This window comes from Pteropus alecto, unplaced genomic scaffold, assembly GCF_000325575.1.
Source record: "Pteropus alecto unplaced genomic scaffold, ASM32557v1 scaffold38, whole genome shotgun sequence".
NCBI classification, from domain to species: Eukaryota; Metazoa; Chordata; class Mammalia; order Chiroptera; family Pteropodidae; genus Pteropus; species Pteropus alecto.
The window spans coordinates 3459114-3472520 of NW_006442512.1; the positions used below are offsets into that span (position 1 = coordinate 3459114).

At 33.8% G+C, this 13407-nt stretch overlaps 1 protein-coding gene across 1 annotated transcript in view; it reads right to left on the reverse strand.

The window, feature by feature from the left end:
• The window catches only part of ARIH1 (ariadne RBR E3 ubiquitin protein ligase 1), a 95422-nt gene that overhangs the window by 11934 nt on the left and 70081 nt on the right, over window positions 1-13407 (reverse strand). Inside the window, 5 exon segments of the mRNA XM_006922650.3 lie at window positions 1731-1861; window positions 4620-4691; window positions 5198-5240; window positions 7486-7592; window positions 8908-8974. Of these exon segments, the coding sequence (XP_006922712.1) occupies window positions 1731-1861; window positions 4620-4691; window positions 5198-5240; window positions 7486-7592; window positions 8908-8974 (420 nt within the window).

Consider the following 13407-nt stretch of genomic DNA (forward strand, 5'->3'; position numbering starts at 1 on the left):
AATCTGTCAACATTATTAAGAATATTAAAGCCAGGAAAGCAAACAGGGTTCACCTATCCTTTTAACTCAGATGACTGATAGTGCTACTTGGACCACTACTTTGAGGATTCTGAGGCACTTTCAGATTTGAAGAAGAAAGCACAGCATGGTTCATCAGCAATGTTAGTCATGGGTAAAGGCAAGACACAAGCAACATTTCTGACATTCCTGGTCCAAGTCAGTCTGTATTCTTCTGTATCCATCATTTGTTTCACCCTCTTTTCAGTTTTCAATACAGCTCATTTAAAATTTAAGTTGTGATCAGAGATTACCTTACACACAAAAATGTATCTATTTAATAACACTTCTTCTCCATTTCCTCTCCTTCACCAGCCTTCTTTAAAATACACTAGAGTGAATTTAGTTTCTGGGAACACTAATCCTCCAGTTTGCCTTCTTAAAATTCACAGTGTCTGTCTGGCTAAAACCCAAACACCATTCCTTGGCTCTGACAGTTGTAAAATCACTTTCTTCCACTTAACCAATTAGTTTTTACCTGGTTCCTAATTAATTTCAGACAAGTAATCCCTCATACCATTCCTCTAATGAAGTTAATGAAAGTTCCAATGAAACTAAAAGAGAAGGCTTGCCATTGTCTTAAGTTCTGATCCTCACCTTATCTTGAACCTGCAATTTCTTCCCCTCCCATCCACTTCTTACAAAGTAGCCACATTTATGAGATAATGTATATAAGAAACATAATACATCATCCAAATAAGATTCAATCATGTCACTCCCTTAAAATTCATCTGATGATGTCCATACTACTTTAGGTCCAAGTCTACATTTTCTTTTCCTATTCCCTACAACTTATGAGGGGTCACACACTCAAATGTCAATAGGGGACAAAGCAGGTAACTCAAATTACTGAAACAGGCCATTTGAATATTATAACACTCGGAAATATTTTTACTTTTACTAAGAGATGTGCTAGTTCCCATTTTTCTCAAAATTCAAGGCATCCTCAGTCTAACTTGCACTTTCCCAAATTGATAAGAATATGCATAGAGCAAAGGTATATTATTCTACTAAATGTGATTACTGCCATCATGATACATGCAAATGCCATTAAGCTTCAGTCATGGGGAAACACATCAAACTTTAAAGAAAAGGCCCCATCTAAAGGGCTACTACTAGTCAATTCCAGGTGGCTGCTGCCAAGCAGAAATGCAGGCCTGTTCAAGAGAAACTAAAAATCTGTACTATGTTGATCAATTTTCCAATTTTCAAAGTTTAAGACAAATTTTTTGTCCCATGGTGGGCAAAGTAAGTAAAACACAACTGCACACTGGGTTTTGTCAATAGTCTTTTTGTTTACAACTATTGCCTAGAAAGACGTATTAGACAATGCAACTCTTCTCCAAATAAGCCATGTATGTTCACATCATTCTACCTTTGCTCAAGCTGCTCCTGTTGCCCTGAATGTTTTTCCTAACACTTTTTCAACTAATTAACTCTTAAGTCCTCCTTAAAATTCATCTCACTTATTACCTCCTCTGTGAAATATGCCTAATTAATCCTTCTCTCTGGATTATCTTACATATACTTCTAGCACTGATCATGCACTGTATTCATTTAGCTAGCTCCCAAGTTAGATGGTGATTTCCATGAGGTAGAAACCTTATTCATAATACGCAGCACACATCACATACTTATGTGAACATATTCTTCCCTTCATTTCCCCAACCTACCAGGCAGATCCATGTGGTTCCCAAGGGCCAAGACACACCCAGCAAAACTCTGCTTTACAGTTCTGGTTACGACAGACCATGTGATTACAACCGCCATCCTTCTCAATTGTGACATGGCATTTGGGACATTCCTATGAAGAGAAACTATAAAGTTGGTGTCAATGCTACACTAGGTTGTATTACTACCACTGAGGAAAAGCCAGTTCTAGATTTGGTTTATTTGTAAATACCACATTTATTGTGATTAATACAGGTAAAGCACTTAGAACAGTGTCAAAGAGTACTACTGTAAATGAGCTGTTATCATATTACTGGCTTTTAAAATATACAACATCTTAAGGATCTGTTTTAGTGGAGTTGGAGGACACAAACAATTTAAGTGCTTTTAACTATACATGTAGTAACAATAGTTTTATGGGAGGTAAAACATTTTGTTCACATAAATATATTATACTCTCTGGTGTCATCTAGAAATAATTATTGAGTACTTCCTGTATCTCACTGTTCTCAGTGTTTTATATGCATTAACTCATAATTTTTAGAGAGGTGCTATTCCTTTTTCCATTTGTCAGATGAATAAACTAAGGGAGAGAAAAATAAGAAAGAAACTAAAACTAGTCCAAGGTCACACAGGTAAGCAAATGATAGCCAGGATTCAAACCCAAGCAATTTGGCCTCAAGAGTCAGGCAAGTAGCTACTGAATTTCTCAATTTTCTTCTGCCAATAGCCTTGTCTTAAATTCTTCTCATTGTGGTCCATTTATAACTGTGCTACAGGGATCAAAACTTTTCCCCCCTAGTTTGTAGCATTTTCTTGGTTGCTACTGAGCCAGTTATTACCCTGTAGGTCTATTGTATTTTTCTTTGGAAAAATCTAGAAAATCAAACTTACTCATTATTTGTAATAAAACCATGAATAAGATATAAATCTTATATTTTTGCTGTATTTGTGTTTGATGTCTATAACTCCCACAAGGGGTGGGGGAAGCACTCATATTTATTTGCACAATTCGACCTTTGTGAAACAGACTACACTGCCCATAAACAATTGTAATTTTAAATATGTCAAATGGCAATTTTTAATTATACATTTTAAATCGAATATTTGAAGTCACTCACATGAGAAATTTTACATTTTCCCAAAGAAGCAAATTCTAGGCCTAAAATACCTGTTTCACTCTACACTACTTAGTTATAATTAACCAAGTAGTATTAAGCTCTCAATATGGTTAGGATACCATCAACAATCTATAAACCACAATTAATAAATAAAAGCTTCTGAAACCTCTCAAGAGAAAAATGCTTGTTTCACCTCGAAACTACCAAGTAGATAAATTTGTAATTACAAATGGCCATTCTTCCTCAATAATCTACTTTCTAAACAAACTCAAACATATTCAAGCCTGTATTCCCTATTTTAAACATCTTTGGGGGTTGAGTATTTGGGGATTTCTCTAGGTGCGGAAAGAGAGCAAGATTTTAATCAAATGATTTAATGAAAATACAGCTGCCCTATTCTAAATACTAGTTTTATCAAGCATATTTAAGGATTCTGGGGCTTTAATAAACACATTTGGTGGGGAAATCTTCAATTTTTAAAAATGAAAGCTTGGCTAGGAAATTTTTTAAATAACAAAAGTAACCACTTTCTGACATTACATTAGGTTTTCATAAGTGTTATGACTTATGTTTAGCTGATGGTTTTAGAGAGCGCAAAAGTATTTATTTCAACCACACATTCCTCAAAGATGTGGGCATTTGTACTATGTGACAGGACTCACTGTTTCACTGCTAATGCTTTCTGTGATATAGAAATGAATACATGTTTTTTAAACTTTTTGGGTAGAGCAGGGTACTAATGGTATAAAATCAAGTGTTAGCTTTCATCATTTAAGGACCACTTATTCTTATCATTTTGTGACAGTGATAAAAACAGTACAAAGCCATACAACTAACACTGGTCAAACAACTCAATATTCTTTAAAGCACTGTCTTCACATGTGAAAGGCAATACTAAAAATGAATGGAGCATGAATAACCTTATCATTCATCACACAAGTCACTTCCTATATGGATGGGATATAAGACTGAATTTAATAAAAATTGAGTATTTATACAATCTCCTATTAAGAGACTGGCTGGTACACATTTGATATTCAAATGCTTGCTTATCAATGACAGAAAACAAGGGTACCCAATATTACTAACATTTAAAAGATATTTGTCTAGCATTAAAGAAGTGGTTCGTGGTCATAAAGAGATTAAATTTTGAAACTAGTATCCTGAGCAATGCACTTCAAAAAATAAAAAACAAAAAACAAGGGATACCCACATTACCCCCAAACTTTTATTTCTCAAGAGTCAAGTCTCTTAATAAATCATAGAAGTTTAACATGTTAAAGATATTACATAACAAAGTTACTCAATTATTCTGGTTGAATAATGATCTCAGGAATGATTCCTTAAAAGTTAAACCCTGCAGATTTTTAAAGGCAGAAAACACTAATTAGACCAATAAAACCGAGCGAGGTGGAGTAAACTCTACAATACACTTGTATACTAAAAAACAGCCAAGAACAATATGAAAAGGCATTATATCAAATGCCAGGGTAGAAAAATTATCAGTCTTTTCTTCTATAGGAAGTGTTTTTCTAACTAAACTTCTAGAGTACTGTGCATATTACAGTATAGTATTCAATAAAATAAACTCAAACACTAAAATATAAAAAATTATTAATAGGCAATTATTCTGGAAAAAAACAAAAACCTTAATCAAGAAAAAGGTAAAACAAGGCCCTTAACTAGGTAAATGTAACTGCTTTTGCTAATGCTGATGAAACCTATCCTCATCAGTTCATTACCAAGAGTTTACAGAAGGAAAATACCAACCTTTGTGTTGGCTGCAATCCAATTAGAGGTTTCACTGTCATCATCACACTTTTTAATCCACTTCTTCAACCACTGTTTGAAAACAACAACTGTTAGGGTACAACAAAAGACTTCAGAAGTAGTAGATTACTTCAATACTTAAATGCAATCAAGCTTAAATATAAAAGCCAATGGACATCACTGGGTTTGCCTCCTTTTAAATGGAGGAAATCCTGTAGTTCTCACATCCACTATATACAAAATCCACCAAAGAGGACTTTCTCTGGCTGAAGCTGAATGGGGAACCTAGAGTTTGAGGAGAAGCCCGGCCCCAAGGTGTGTCATTCCCCTCAGCTAATTACAAAGCCTGACAAAGAAGGTGCCTTAACCAGGATTATCTTGATAATATATCAGGAGCTGACTTACTCCTAAGGAATGCTCCCTGAATATTTGGCAATGATCATCTGCAATAAAAAGGGCAAAATAAAATCTGCTATCTACTAATGGAAAACTAACAAAATTGTAGGCCGTAGTTTTCAGTCAAGTCTTAGAAGTGCTCTACTACGTTATTTAAAAATGAAAAGGCCAGACAAACTTACCTTACACTTAACAGGATCATGCCAATTTTCTCCACAGTTAAAGCTGTTAAATGACCAAGAGTTAAAAAAAATTAAGTTCTTCCTACTGTAAGTATGTAAACAAACAAACAATTTTATGCTTTATAGTTCCTCAATATTTTCACCAGTTTATAGTAATTGGCAAATACAAAGGCAGGAACCATGTTTATTTTATTCTACAATAAATTATTTAGAATTTAGTATTAGAACCAGTGTATATGGGGGGGGAGGGAATGTATGAAGAATGACTATAAGCATGAAGACATGCTTTGATGACAATTTCGTAAGAAATGACTATCTAAGCAGCTACCAAACTGTTAAGACAAAAAAAAAAATTTAGACCTGTATTTTTCTGATTGTTTTAAAATGTATAGTTGCTGCAACCATTTCTCAGTGAAGCCAGACTGAAATTATTTTCACTAATTTGAACTTAAATTTCAACCAATGCTTCATCAGCATATATTAAATCTTTTACTTAACACCCCAAATGCAGAGGAAAAGTCTGACTTTGTAGGGTAATATATAATTTAGTACTAATAAACTGTAAGCAAAATGCAGGAAGCAAAAAGGCCACATCTTTGTTATGATCCAAAAACATGAACCTCAGTCCAGCAGAGATAAATTGTACCAAACAAGGTGTAAACCAAGAATGTGACTAAATATTCTCTAAGAATATAGTAATTGAGAATGCCTTTCTGTTTGCTAGGCACATGGTATATCCATTTGTTTAAAAAGTTTAAACTAAGAATCAACAAAAATGTTTATGAAAAAGTAACCATGGAACCATGGCTGATAAATTAGCTAATCGATAATTTAGGAATGCCAAAAATCCTTGGCAAATGAGAGGAACAAAGTGCTATTAATTTAAATGAAGTCAGGATAATGGTTACTTCTGGAAAAGATGATGAGAATTGAGATGGAGAAAGGAACCAAAGGGTTTCAAACCTATCTGTTTTATTTCTTGATAAAAACAAACAAATTACTAATTTTGATCAAGGTGGGTTGTAGCTACATAAGTATTAGTCTCTATGCTTTAGTCTATATTAGAAATATTTCCTATTAAAAATATATTTGAAAGTATGTATGGAATCAGACTCTACCCCCTCTCTACAGAAACAATAATGTATATTTAATAATTACCAAAATAGCATGTATTTTATACATATTTAATGTCTTTGAGTTTACCTGCACTTTCCGGAAATATTTAATGTTAATGATGTGTAAGTCCAATTCTATAGATGTTTGAACAAAAGAAAAGGATGGTATGGAATACCGATAAAATGTCTATTTGCTAGCTCTAGAGCCCGATGGCTTGACTGGCTTCTCATTCCTAAAAGGTCTACGAAGGAATGAAAGATCATCTTAATTCTCTGTTTGGTAAGTCAAATCTAGAATGCAAAGGCTGCTAAATATACAATAAACTCCAAGAACCTAGGTTACCAAGAAAGCTGGGGCCGGAGGAGCCATAGGAAAACTCTTAGTTAAAAAGCTTATCTAATTAACCATGTTTTCTCTTTCCAATTTTGTCTGCACATTTTCATTCCAGGAATAAGATTAAACTTGTCAGAGCAAAGGAAAAAAAAATTTAAAGTCCTAACTGTGTATTTTATTCCTAGAAGAGATAACTTGAAAACATAGCAAGAGTCATAAAGAAATGAAACATTTGATCATTAACAAGTACCAATTTGTTTATGGTTCTATTTCAGGACAATTTGCAAAGGTGCAGGAGAATAATATATGCTCCAACTCAGGAAAGGTGTTTAGATGATACAGAGTAGTTTGAAACAAACTAAGGGATATACATGTAATTTCTCTCTTTGACCATAAAAAGCTCTTCTAAGAACAAGAAAAGTCTTAACTGTATTTTATTCCTACAAGAGATAACTTGAAAACACAGCAAAAGTCATAAAGAAATGAAACATAATATGACAAATTAAGCAGTCAATCACAAAGGAGAAGAGCTGAGTTCTTGTCCCAGATCTACAAGTTTGTTTCCAATTAAGTTCCACTGGAACACACAAGAAAATGTGATTATAGCTGTATTTTTTTCCCATATATAAAATATATCCAAAAGTTAGTGCAAAAAGGAAAGAGGAAAATTATTTAAGATGTGACTTCTAAATCTAATTCTTATTTAAAAGAAATATACATTCATTTAAACCAACACCACCCACCTCGCTACCTGATGTAAAAAAATTTTTCTATTTTACTACCAAGAATAAATAGAAAAGCTATGTGTACTATTCCAATTTAAGAAATCACTTCTTTACCAAAACTGGCGCCCACATTTGCAGCGAACAGGTTTAGCATCAGGATATTGGACTTTAACAACATGGTGGCAATCTGGGGCAGGACACCACTTCAACAGTCGATTGCACTGAAACACAAGTTAGAAAAGAAAAAAGACAGTAGGTAAATCAAGATGCAAGATTTCCTGGCACACCAAGCAATCATTTATATTGCTTCCCTAACACAAGGGGCAAAGGTGACACAAGCATATAAAAAACCTGCCCCCAATACTTAGTCTTCTATATGAATGCTTTTGAGTGCATTGTTTTTCCAAGATTATAAATCCTTTGAAGGGCTGGTTTTATAAAATATATGAAGAACTTCTTCTTCTATCTTCAAAATTCCACGGAGAAACTTGAAAAATAATTACCCATTATGTGATCAATTTGTTAATTTTCAAGGCAATTTTCAGAGGCACGATAGAAAAATATGCTTCAACTCAAGAAAGGTGTTTAGATGACACAAAATAATTTGAAACAAGCTAAGAGATATACATGTAATGTCTCCCATTGACCATAAAAAGCTCTTTTAAGAACAAAAGCCAGTTCCTAAACTATAGCACGGGATGTGTTTTTGTTCTTCAAAAATAAACAACTTTTACAGCATTTTTGTTGTGGAAAAAAACATAGCTTGAAACTCTGCACCAGAATTCAAGTTTATTGACCATTTAAAAAATATATATTATTCCTAAAATATTGTTTTCTAAAAGATCTGACTGTGAGTTTAATTGCTAATAGAAATGAAAATTACTTTCTAGAGTTAAAATATCAAGTTACACTGGATGTTCCTATACAGGGGCTGGCAAACTTCTGTAAAGAGCCAGAAAGAAAAGATTTTTGGCTTTGCAGGCCAGAGTGGCTTCTCTATCAACTGCTCAACATTGCCACTGTAGCATAAAAGCAGTACAGAACAAATGAGCATGTTCCAAAATATCTTTATTTTGGAAAAACAGGTTGGCCATAGTTTGTAGACCTCTGTTCTGACAAAAGACAATCAATGAAAACATATAACTACAGCATTCATTGTTAATAAAATTTACTAGTAATGAAAGCTAAAATAAGCAGAGAGATAGGAGAATCAGAGTGCCAAAAATGATTAAACATGACATCATTAATAATCAGCTATAATTCTCTGCTAGGAATAAAAATAAAGGAAAAATACTATAAAAATAACTTTATTATCAAAGTTCAGGATCTACGAAGAGACATCTTATTGATTTGTCACATTCCTTTGAGAATAAAAGTGTTATGGTATGCTTCATAAATATAGTCCATAACCCATGTTTATAGTAAAGGTGTCTCTTACTGTCAAGAATATTTTTATATAAGAAAAACTAGTATTTCTATTAATAAACAGAATTCTGTTTACTTAAAAAAAGAAAGAAAAAAAGAGAACTCACTTACCTCTACAAAGCTATTTGTTATTAAATGCTGATACTTTAATTTAACTTTTGAATCTGTGATCAGGCGCCTGAAAGCAAGAATAAAAATAATTCGGAAGTTTTCAGCCAAGAATATTTTCCATATTTATCTAATAAAATTTCAATGCTATGGCTATAAAACTGCCCTAGATTGAAAATACTAAAATGCACACAGACTATCAACAAATATAACTGTAGTAATCAAAACAGTAATTTCAAAGTTTCTATAGTTTTACTTTGGTAGATGTTTTCCCCATTTATCTTACATTCTAAATATTTTATATTATGATCAAAGGACTTACTAACTATTGCCAAATTTAGGCCCCTTTCAGAGTCTTCTGACCCTGATATTTTGCTTTAAGATTGTAATTCTTAGCCACTTTCCCTCAGACCCATTCTAAAAAATCAGTGTGTGAAGTAAGAGATATTGACAGGAATGTTAAGAAATGGATCCAGGTTTTGCTAACTATAATTTTGAGGGCCTTCTTCTGAGATCTCTTGGTAATTTACCAAAAATGCTTACTGACTGCAATCTGACTTCTCTTGTCCCTCTAGAACACACTATACTTCACAACGATTTCTAGAAAACACAGGAATCCACGAAATTGAAGAACCTTGAAGTTTAAGTTTCATTAACTTAAGCACTAACGAAGCCAGTAAGAACTGTATAAAACATGCACATAGTCCAACCTCAATAAAATCTTTCAAATAAACAAGAAAGTTTTGTACAATCTGGTCTCACCTAATTTTTGAGCTTCTTATCGCACTTGCTCTCCCTTTCACAAGACCCCACCCTGTCCTGTGTCACTTTCAGTGTACTCCAGTCACATTGGTATTCTTATAAAATAATAAGCACCCCTTTCTCAGAGGCTTTTGTTAGAAAAGAAAAGGGAAGAATGTCGTGTGGAGGCTCTAAGGTAGGATAGCTTAGTTTTGAACGCTGGCTTCACAACTTCCTAGCTATGAACTCAGGATGAGTTCTTTGACCTCTCCATTTTTTTCAGTTTACTAATCTGCAAAATGGACAGCAGAAATAGAGTTGTGAGACTAGAATAGTGCCTGGCAAATAGTAAGCACTCAATAAATATTAGATGCTGCTATTACTATTATTTTACTTCTGCTAAAATATAGTGCTACTCAAGGAAGCCTTTTTAGATAATTCCTCACCCCAGTCTAGATGCAGACTCCCTCTCAGTTCTCAATGGCACCTTATAAACCTCTCCTTTATAGAATGTCATAATTTTCATTAGACTGTTGTCAGTATAATCATTTAACATCAGCCTTCCTGCTCCCCTGTCCCCAATTAAACAATAAGCTCCATGAAAGGATCTCTTATATCTAGCAGACTGCCTAGCCTGCAGAAAGTGTTCAATATTTTTTAAATGAGTAAACCTCCATATTTCACAGATGTTGAAACTGAGGTCTAAAAATAGTGTGTTTTGAATGTGGTTCCATAGTGTAGAGCAGTTAGCACGTCTGCTTTACACGCAGAAGGTCCTAGGTTCGTGCCCCAGTGGAGCCACAGTCCATGGTCATGCCACCCTGAACAAGCTCAAGGTCTGATCTCGGAAGCTAAGCAGAGTCGGGCCTGGTTAGTACCTGGATGGGAGACCACCTAGGAAGACCAGGTGTTGTAGACGCAAATAATAATATAAATAATTTTTACAAATAAAAATTAAAAATAAAAATAGTGTGTTTGGTGAGTCCTCAAAAAGTTAAATGCAGAGTTACCATGACCCAGCAATTCCATTCCTAGGTACATATATACTCAAGAGAATTAAAAACAGGTGTTCAGTAAAAAACATGCACACGAATGTTCATATAATAACACAAAAGTTTCCACAAAATTGGAAATAACCCAAATATCCAAGAACTGATGAATGGAAAAACAAAATATGGAATATCCATATAATGGAATATTTTTTATCCATCAAAAGGAATAAAGTATTGATATATGCTACAACATGGATGAACCGTGGAAACATTATGTTAAGTGAAAGAAGCCAGAAACAAAAGACCAGATATTTCGACTGTTAAATTAAATATCCAGAATGAGCAAATCTGTACAGAGTGGGTGTCAGGGTCTCTGGGGAGGAGGGAATGGGGAGTGATTGTTTAATGGATATGGGATTTCTTTTGAGGGTGGTAATAATGTTCTGGAATTGGATAGTGGTGATGATTGTACATTATGAATATACTAAAAGCCACTGAACTGTACTTTAAAAAAGTTAAGGAAAGAATCAGACCCAAAGTCAAATGCGATTCGCAAACACACTTTACTTCTATTATCCATAAATGTGACAAACCCTAATGATTTCTTATAGCTGACTCTAGTCAAAGCAGCTGTCTAAGCCTTGTTTGGACCACCAGGACTGGTGAGAACAAAGGTCAGCCATATAGCTATTAAGCCAAGATTATTAGGTCTTAGTTATTAGGCCATAGTTTATCTTTTAATAGGGAAGAAAAAGAAAGTGATCTCCCATCCTTAAGAATAAGCATCTCAAGAAGGCAAATGTCATCCTGGCCATTAATAAGCTAATTCTCTTGACAAAGACCTGTTTGCCATCAGTGTTGAAAACAGTTATTATGCCAACTCTCATAGAAAAGGCAGTTCTTTATAAAGGTAGACAAAATGACTTCTACTAAATGTCTACTACACATTCTGAGCACAGCATCAGATGCATCTAACCACCTTTGTGTTTTGGGATAGTTCTCCGTTCTTACAAATGAAATAACTGGAGAGCTGTGTTTTGATACCAGGTGACTTTAAATACAAGGGTTTTTTTTTTAGTGCCAGGTACTAATAGTACTATACCTATGCTTACATAGTACCTTGAGCAAATCAAGAGAACTATGCTTCAATTTAGGACTAATGATAAAATATTTTTCTTTAAAAAGTGCCCCTCCCTGACATACAAATTATACTCAAGCATAAAGAAGGAAATAATCACCTGTAACTATACCACTCAGGCAGAAGAACCACTCAGTATGTTTACAGATCTCAACTTTTTCTTTTTTTTGGCAAACGTATGATACGTAATTTAAAATAGACAACTTACTACATATAATTTTATATTTTAGTTTTTTTCACTAACATTATAGACATTTTCCAATGAATGCATTTATATAATTCACAAATCTTTTTAGTGGCTGTATTATAGTCCATCCTCCCCTACTCTTGGACATTTTGGACTGTAGGGTTATGACAATGTGATTAATATCTTTATAAGAAATCTTTGCTCAAATTTCTGGTCATTAAAAATATAATATTTACTATTATCTGAATTCACCTAACCACAATTAAAGGTTAAAATGATTTTAGGATTCATCTTTGGCTCATCTCTTTCTCTTATACCTCATATATAACCCTGACTCTACCTTGAAAATACAACCAAAATCCAACTGTTTCTCACTACTTCCTCTGCTAATATCCTGGATCAAACTACCACCATCTCTCACCAGAACTGTTGTAATAGTCTCCCAATCTCCCTGCTCCAACTTATAGTCTCTTTTTAACACCAGCAGTCAGAGCAATCCTCTTTGGCCATATTGCTCCTCTGCTCAAAATCTTCTAAGGGCTCTAAGAATAAAAACCCAAAAATCTTATAATGGCCTATAAGGTCCTATATAATCAGCTTCATACATCCCTTCTGTGCCTCCCTTCAATCTATAAGTTTACATTTATAGCTCAAAAACATTTTTTAAGTTTAAATTAATAGTTATTAGTGATTTACTCCTGTCTACTATACTTTGTTTTATTAACTAACAAAGCCACTTCATTTATCGTTTCAATGAGAATAGGAAATTATTTCAGTGTGAACTTGAGCGATGATCCCTTAAGCATTTATTTTAAAACAGACAGTACTCTATAGCTTTCATACTAAATTTCCTACCTAGAATATTAAAATAGTGCTTTTCTGTTTCATTGTGGAGAAAGGATTGGGGCATTCAATTTACTCCACTATGAGACAGATAACTCTAAAATCATGCTATTAAAGCATTATCCATAATCTCTCTGTGGACTGCCTTAAAAAGAAATACAACCTTGGGGTAAGCAAAGATTTCTTAATCATAAATAAAAACTTATTCACAAAAAATCACTGAAAGAAAAAAAAGAAGCCAAACATTGGGGAAAACAGTTGTGATACATATATCTAAAAAAAGACACACCAGAATATTTAAAGAATTCTTATGAAGTTAATTAACAAAGTAACAAAGTTTTAAGAATGGGCAAGTGTCTTGAATAAAAAGGAAAGCACTTCACAAAAAGGAATACCCAAATGGGTAATGGAAAGGTGTTCAACATCATTATCCACCAGGGAATTGCAAATTAAAACCACAATGAGATTGCCCTACACATGCACCAGAACAACTAAAATTTAAGAAGCCTAGTGATACAAGTGTGGACAAGAACTAGAATAGTCATACGTAACTGGGAAGAACGTAGGCACAATGACTTTGGAAAACCATCTGGCTATATCTA